This window comes from Habropoda laboriosa, unplaced genomic scaffold (genome assembly GCF_001263275.1).
Source record: "Habropoda laboriosa isolate 0110345459 unplaced genomic scaffold, ASM126327v1 scaffold41, whole genome shotgun sequence".
Taxonomy (NCBI): domain Eukaryota; kingdom Metazoa; phylum Arthropoda; class Insecta; order Hymenoptera; family Apidae; genus Habropoda; species Habropoda laboriosa.
The window spans coordinates 1,462,674-1,471,452 of NW_017100164.1; the positions used below are offsets into that span (position 1 = coordinate 1,462,674).

The following is an 8,779-nucleotide window of genomic DNA, read 5'->3' on the forward strand; positions in this document are numbered from 1 at the left end:
TTTAATACGCAATATATAATATTGTTCATAAGATTTGGAATGTATTTATATATTTTTCAATTTATGAAATCTATTCTTAAGTTTGCATTGTTTTGATGATTAATTAGAACCGATGCATAAAATTATTAATAATATTAATTAACATAATTGTGACTTTCGATGAAAGAGTAAAAAAGTCATGTCAAATTATTTTAACGAATTTACTTTTAGAGTGTGCTTTAGAAATGACTATTACTATACTAAGATTTCTTTTGAAAATAGGGCACATGTGATTTTAGAACCTGCACATCAGGATATGTCTATTTTCAAAGTACTTTCCATAAAAATTACCGAAAGAATCGTAAAAATCCAAAGTAATAACTGGTGCGTAAGAAAAATTTATAATACATTTTATCAAGATTTATCGGAATCTTACTGTATGCATATACATATAACAGAATTATTTATTGTAATATACTGCCAAGTACCACATGTAAAAAACTATAGTTAAGTACGTATTGTATTATTAAATTACCATCATCTTTGTATAACCAGTGTTTGCAAAATTATGTTGTTATGAAGTAGTATACCCCATCCAGGTATAAAGTACTATACATTAACACAACATTTTTTTCACAAGTACCCACTAAAATTGACTTGCACAAGAAGCGGATTGTTTGTGGAACCTTATAATAATTAATTTCAATACATCTGCTTTTTCGTGCCAATTTTTATACGAATATTGTAACGAAAAATCATGTAGAATTGTTGAAATATCTAAATTTGATATCAAATTTTTTTTAATAAGGGAGATATAATGTCAGACACTAATAATTATAATAATTGATGAAAGCCAATATGGTTATAATAATTTACGATTTCATCTTTAGATACTGAGATAAATGGTTAAAATCGTTTCCTTTTAATTTCATGTATAATACTCCCCTTCTTTCTGTAAGATTAACGTACAGTTACACTTCACCATGTCTTTGAAAATCCGAAATTTAAGTGTATCACTATTTCGGTCTTTTTTTATAAATATTTGTATAATAATAAGGTTTACTTTTTTATTAATTACCAGTAACTGTAAGAATTAAAAGAAAAACAAAACTATAATATTTTAAATTATCATGTGGTTCAACACTAATCAATAATCTTTGTTCAGTGTAAATGTACAAAAATTTCGTTATAATGATACTAAAGGTAGCATGTTACTTATAACGTCTCGGTTTGATTAGCGACATAATGAACTTTCTCGTATGTTGTCTTGAACTCTTCAAACCTTTTCACTTCCTTGAGCAAGTCCTATACACATTATAAATTATAAGATACTTAAAAAATTACATTGTGTAATTTATACAGGGTGCTCGGCTAGTTGTGATACTACATTGGAGGGATAATTTCTGAAGTCATTCAAAGACGAAACTCAAGAGTAATAAAATTTAATTCGTGGCTTCGTTAATTTGTTATTGATAATTAAAATCTGCGCCTAAGGTATGTAATTTTCGTGCGCTGGCCTTGGTCAGGCAGCTGCGTGACGGCTCAGTCAGTGTCCTATTAATCGAAGAAAGGCACGCTAACTTGGTAATAGAAACTGACACGAATCGATACAATTTTACGAACATTTCTTAATGAAAATCCAATGTGAATTGTAGAACAGCATTAAACCTGCCTGCTCGCAAAAATTCACATGGGCATGTCGAAACCCATCTAATGGGATTTTCGAGTAGAGAGAGAGTGAATGTCTTTTCAATTATACAACCTTCTCATGGATATCACACACACACACACACGCGCGCGCGCGCACGCACACACACACACACACACACACACACACATCATCACTATTTTATCCTGTCAGTGTCTCATTAGAAATTCCTACACAGTATGAGCTACGACTGTTCATTAAATTACACACACACACGCACTGCGCCTTAAAATGGCTTTAGGAATCACCCCTCCCAATTTAGTACCAAAGCTAGCTGAACATCCTGTATAGTTCGCTCGGGAAATCAAAAGTAACAGCAAAGTTAAGAACAAGAGTAAGCAGCGTAGCAAAAAATGTGATGAATAATATTATTTGAGGATTATTAAAGAAAGATATATGAATGTTGAGAAATAAATTATGCATGCACAGTAAAAAAATAGATATAGCAAATTTAGTCATAAATTAAATACATTATAGTTACCTTTGGCAGTGATTTTCTGTCATAACTCTGAGCATATTTTCCTACACATCGACTCAATTGTACATAAATGTCGCACAGTACTTCAACCGGAAAATTCTGTGTAATTTCAACAGTGTAGTGCCATGCGCTCTCCAATTTGTTTTTATCTACCACAAGCTTCTCGTTTTCTTCGAATCTCGCTGGACTAGAATCACTTTCGATAGCAAACGACAATTCATCCATACTTTCTCGTCTAGACGACGAATTGGACGCACTATTTTCGACATTCTTATCTTCTTCCGTAAAACTTATCTCCATGTTTTCGATTTCATCCATCTTTTGATCAATGATATTATTGCTCTGAATTTCCTGTGCGTCTTTTGAATATTCATTCTGTGAATCATTCTCGGAATCGGTATTATCGAACAAAGGTACATGCCCGTTTAAGACACTGTTCGCCTCGGTTTCAAATTCTTGGAATTTTTCTAAATCGATGCTCGTAGTTTCAGTGGTCAGGCAAACCTTGTTATCAGATACAGTCACATTATCATCGAATGCAATTTTTTTCTTTTTGTGAACCTTTTTTACATAACCCCTAGCCCAGGCTGGTATCCTACGCTTTCTAGAACTATTGTATCGTCTTCCATTTACGACAAGAGAATGACTAGGACTTGCGGTATCCTTTTTATCCGTTCGTTCGACCGTGGATATAGGTTGTTCTGTTTTCGATTGATTTTTATTTTCCGCTTCCTTGTGGGTCGTACTTTCAATGATCCTGCGATTTTTCGAAATTTCACGACATTTATCCTCAAAATCGGAATCCAATTCTGCTTTTATTAATGCATACGCATTATCACGAAGGGAGCACGCACGGTGCCTTATCAATTTATCTGCTGGATCTCTGCGAAAAAAGACAATACAATATATACAAAAGTTACAAAGGAGTACATCACTAGTGAAAAGCAACATGAACTAATACGAGTGACCTTCAATAATGGAATTCTCTTAGTATGTGTATAGATAATGAAGAATATATGACAGCAATTGAAGGCCACCTTAACTACGGAGCAACAACAGCAACGGATAAACAGGAATATCTGAACTACCTCTTTAATATTCCAAGGGAGGGCCTATCACGTAAGCTGACATGAAAACACACAACATGAATGTCAGTATGAACTTTAGCTCCATTATTTATATTTATAAGTGTTGTATGTGCAAGAACAACAGAAAAGTGGGTATATGAATAAATATAAACAATAATGTGTGAAATACTTGTCTATTATTGCATATTTTTATCAAAATATAAGTTTTCCAAATAACTTATGAAGGAAACAGAGTGATAGATAAAAACTTATTAAATATTCCGTGATTAAATTATAATATTTGAATGTAGTTTTGTGAGGCCTAGTTACATATTATAAATTAAAGGATGGACACTGTGTATACTAACCTGTCAGGATTATATTCCAAAGCATTTCTACAAATAAGATCAATATCATCAAGGAAATCTCGAGCACACAGGTAACAATGCATATCAATCTTTGTCATCATTGTTTCTAAATCCATAGGTTGCTTTATTATCATATTATAATCCGGTACCTCTTCTGTGTCTACTGGTTTTGTAAACATGAAAAATCTGGAACATACATATGTGTAATATCAATGACGGTTTTATAATTTAAATAAAAGATTATGATACAAAGATACTCACTGTCTATTTCTTGCGAGTTTTGCACAAATTTCTCTCAAGAAAATTCTTAATTCCCTTAATGAAACTTCTTGCTTTTCGTATATCATTTTCTTTTCCTCTTCCGTTAATTTCTTTGGTAAAGGGTTCGGTGCTAAAGGAAGCTCTTCTAAAACTTCTACTTTGTCGTCCTTTATTTTTGGTGGTTTTAGACACTGAATCATAAAAATAGGTCGGAAGAATTTCGATCTTTGCTCTGCTGTTGGTGTTTTCATAGAATAAACTTCACCGCGAAGTTCACTGAACAGACTCTGTAATTGAGTAGGAAGATCCTGATATGTTCTATCGCTTGTGGCTAAAATTAAAATAGGCAATGAAGGATCTAGTGCTGCTATACGGCATAAAAAAACTGCTTTTACAGTTTCAGGTACAAGTGGCCACCACTGATCAATCGACCGAATATAAATTATGGACGGTACATTCCTGGCAGCTTCGTTAAATACCTACAAACAAAAGTTAATATGCCATATTTAAAATCACAACTTACTTAACATCATGTGTATTCTTTCAGCGCCATTAACCAACCTGCACACAGGTTTCTTCTGGAGATCGTCCACTTTCTGCAAAAAGAGTGCTAACGTCTAATGTTTGAACCGGTAAATGTTCCATATGATACAATAGAGCTTGTGCTAAATATGGCCCTTGACCTTCAGATAAATTTCCACCAGAAACCAATAACCTTGGACGATGTATTCCTTTGGTAATTTTTACTCTAAAATATTGAATTAAAAATGATTTCATGTATAGGCGTGCTAAAAGGAATATAATGCGAGTATAAATTAATATTTTATTACTTAGCCATAGCAGGATTAACTCCTTGAGGAAATATTCCTTTTGTTGAACTAAGTAACTCTTCCAACAATGGTCCTAATAAGGGTTCCATAAAAGGTTGCAATTTTCTTCCAGCGCAAGGAGATACTCTTTGTGATGATGGTACAAGAATAGAGCTAGCTTGTAAAAAATCTCGTTTTTTCACCTGTAGCAATATATATACTCTTATATCACATTTATTTGTTAGTCGCGTATTTTTAAATAATGGTAATAATAACATACTTCAACTCGTTCAGGATCTAAAAGTAATCTATTATTAGTCATATATATTTGGGGATACGTTCTTCGCAATCCTTGCAAGACTGCTTCTGTGCACAGAGCTCTTAAGTCTGACCCACAATAACCAGTTGCTTTTTCAGCTAATACTTCTAACAATTGATCAGACGGGGGATTTTTCCATTTACTAACATGGATTTTCAATATTTCTAATCTTTCTTTCATAGCAGGTAAGGGGAAAAACAATTCTCGATCGAAACGACCCGGTCTACGTAATGCTGGATCAATTGCATCTATCCTATTTGTTGCTCCAATAACTATTACCTGTTATTCGATAAATAATCAATTAAAGTTCATTCTATAAGTTGATACTTGAAAATGTTTAAAAAGAAAAAAAAACATTTTACCTCCCCTCTATCACTGAGGCCATCCATAAGCGCCAAAAGAGTAGATACGATACTAGCATGAATTTGATCCTGCTTCGTACTTCTAACAGGTGCAAGGCCATCTATTTCATCAAAAAATATTATGGACGGTTTCATTTGTTGAGCCTGCTCAAACAACAATCGCAACTGGCGTTCAGATTCGCCGACCCATTTGGATAAACAATCTGCGCCCTTTCTCATAAAGAATGACATTTTTCTACTGCCTTGACTACATTCATTTGCCAACGCTCTAGCTATTAACGTCTTACCGGTTCCTACAAAAGTATTCGATATTGATACAAATCGATAACTTGTGAATATTTCTATACATACATTGATATTCATAATGCTTCAGTTGAAATTTAATCAATGTAGTATTATAAATGTAAAAGCTATACCTGGTGGACCATGAAATAATACTCCTTTTGGTGGGGTAATATGAAAACGTTCAAAAACATCTGGATACATCATAGGAAAAACAACCATTTCTTTAAGGCAGTGAATATGCGACTCTAAGCCTCCAACATCGTTGAATCTAATATTAGTATCTAAAGTAATTGGATTTATATCTGCTTTACGGTCAGGTGGTCCACCTTGAGGTATTGCTGATTGCCTACAATAAAATGAATGTTGTTAATCATTTCTATACTAACTTTAAATATACTGAATTACATTTGTCTCTTTTTCACATATTTTTACCTTGCTTTTTTGCTTTTCTTCTTATCATAACGTTGAGGTTCTGAATCGCTAGAATCACTAGAGCTTGTACTTTTACTTCTATGTTTACGCCTTCTCATGGAGTTACTAAGAACACTTCTAAGTGCTTTTATAGATCGTCGAACTGGTTCTACATTAGCTTGAAATCTATCTACAGCTGGCTTCTTTTGACGTAAACTATACTTTCTAGGGCCAGGGGAATCAGAGGATTCACTTAAATCACTATCTACCACTGTAAAAAAATAAGTTAGAAACAGTGCAATACTATGTTTGTTGTTAAATAAAACAATTGCGCGAATATGTTAAACATCGAACCTGTAAGCTTGTTACCCCTTTGTAATTGCCGTTGTGCCGTTCTTCTGGTTCGCTTAATACGGGTATACATATCTTCGTAACTCTGCTAGTAAAATAAGTATTTGTTATTGTTTTATTATAATCTATTGTTAACTTCATTATGCTTATATATCTTTACATTGTTTTATAAACACAATTTATCTTATTATTTTACATTAAAACTTTATATTAAAAAGGCAAAAATATGTTTATTTATATTAAAAATAAGTTGAAAAAAATCATTTACGTCTTCATTTTCAGAGTTATCATTATTTTCTGCTTTTTCACTTTCTTGTGAACTATCTTCATCAGCTTCAACACGTTCTACTTTAGGTTTTACATCCTTTTCACCTAAACTTCCACCAAGTCTTGTAACAGGTCCTTCTCTAAGTCTACTTGGACTATCAGATTTTCTTGTTCTGCACATACATTTTTCAAAGACAAATTTAAGCAGACTTTAAACTAGTGTATTACATTAAGAGATATTTACCTTACATCTTTTTCTTCATTAGATTTACTTCTGGTTTCTATTTTGTCTTTATGTTCTCTCTCTGTTCTTTCCCTTTCTTGCCTATCTTTAAGGTCTCTAAGATCTTTATCTTGTTCTGTTTTTTCTCTAGGATCACGATCACCTCTCCCTCTAAGTTCTCTACTGTTTTGTCTATCATGTTCTGCCCTTTCTCTAATATGCCTAGTTGAATTTTTATTTGGAGGATGATTTTCACGTGATCTAAGAGGCATTCTCTCTCTAACATCACGTTTTCTCTCAGAAACTTCATCCACCATTTCTTTATCAGATGAAGAACCATGCTGTTGAAACATAGGATAACCTTTCAATGTCTGCGTACCTAAAAAGTACAAATATTTTTAAAATTTTATTATATTCATTTCATAACTATTATAGTAATTAATTAATGAAAAAGTTGACAATAAATTGAAGCAATTTATGTTATTAATGTATATTAAACATCAAATACAATATTTAGGTATGCTTTACCTAAAATCCAACTAGTATTAAGATTATCATATGTTTGCATTCTATTACGCGTGCTACGACGTACACTTAAGTTATTCATAGATATATGGGAAGTACTGTTTGAATGTGATCGTAAAGTACGTAAACTTTTAACCCTCCTGACATTAGAGCCAAGGCTACGTTTTCTTGGACAAAAAATATCTTCTTCTGTATCCATTGAATCCATTGCAGCATCATCATCTGACATTATCTATAAATTATGAAATAAAAATATTTTATCTAAAGTGAAATTAATTTAATCTCATTATATGAATATAATTTCATAACACATATATACAACATAAAGCTATTATGGAAAAACAATATATAAATATATATATAACACTTATTTTTAAACATTTACTAAACATACATATGAATTAAAAAGAATAATTTTATAATTACTGAAAAAAAATTTAAGATTAAGAATATATGTTGAAAAAAAATTTTGTCTGTCCCACAATTTTAAAAAATGAATTGAAGATGATAGAATCTTTTGACAGTTGACACGTGTTTTTTCGTGTTTTTTGTTGCTCTTCTTATGAAATGGAACACCGCCCACTTAAATACCTTTTTGGTAAGCCAAGGAAAATGAAAATGAACGTAAGATGTTCATTATTAGAAAATACGAATAAAGTTGATAACTAATCATGTAGGATATAAACGAATGGAAATTAACATATACACTGTCGACAATAATAATAAACAAAGCACCATGGAAGCAATTAGGTTCTTTCTGAAACACACGAATTTTAACCTCCGTAATCACTTGGCACTTGCGGTCTTTAAAACACAAAGCATTCAATTTCTTATTACATAAATTACCTTCATCTGGCCAGTTCGTGCTGCCAATTTGTACTTAAATTAAAAAGGAAACTGCATTCGTCCGTCATATGCCTTAGGTAAAATAACACCACTTTCTCGATCGAGTGCACGTAGCGCATGCACACTAAGCCTTCACAAAGGTCGTTTTACGATCGACAATCACTTACAATTATTTTGCATTAAAAATTTGAAAAATAAAGTCTCGCACGTTACACGTCACAACCAACAGGTTTACAGTTGCAGTAGAAAATTTTTTTTATATTGATGGTTGCAAAATTCGTATCGCAAACTATCTTTGCATATGCGAACTCATACTGAAATTAGCTGTAAATGTTTCCGTAGATCTAACCTAACCCGTTTGCCAATTGTGATCACCTTTAAGTATATAATGCAAGAATAAGAAACTAACATGATGTAACTACAGATGGTAAATGTACGATATATGGTACTCCTTTCGCCTATTTCATTTCAATTGTTATATTTTTATTGTTAAAAAAAGGAAAATTATTTATCCTATGAA

At 32.2% G+C, this 8,779-nt stretch overlaps 1 protein-coding gene across 1 annotated transcript; it reads right to left on the reverse strand.

Annotated features, from left to right (window-relative positions):
• Window positions 1-1,194: 1,194 nt before the first annotated feature.
• LOC108578547 (ATPase family AAA domain-containing protein 2-like) lies at window positions 1,195-7,642 on the reverse strand. Its single transcript, XM_017941905.1, has 15 exons — window positions 7,417-7,642; window positions 6,910-7,267; window positions 6,667-6,838; window positions 6,402-6,483; window positions 6,069-6,318; window positions 5,768-5,982; window positions 5,352-5,644; window positions 4,951-5,268; window positions 4,692-4,873; window positions 4,423-4,609; window positions 3,862-4,340; window positions 3,601-3,786; window positions 3,254-3,289; window positions 2,169-3,048; window positions 1,195-1,284 (listed from the first exon to the last, which is right to left on the reverse strand). The coding sequence occupies exons 1-15, from the start codon at window positions 7,640-7,642 to the stop codon at window positions 1,195-1,197; spliced, it is 3,954 nt and encodes a 1,317-aa protein (XP_017797394.1).
• Between the last annotated feature and the right edge of the window lie 1,137 nt (window positions 7,643-8,779).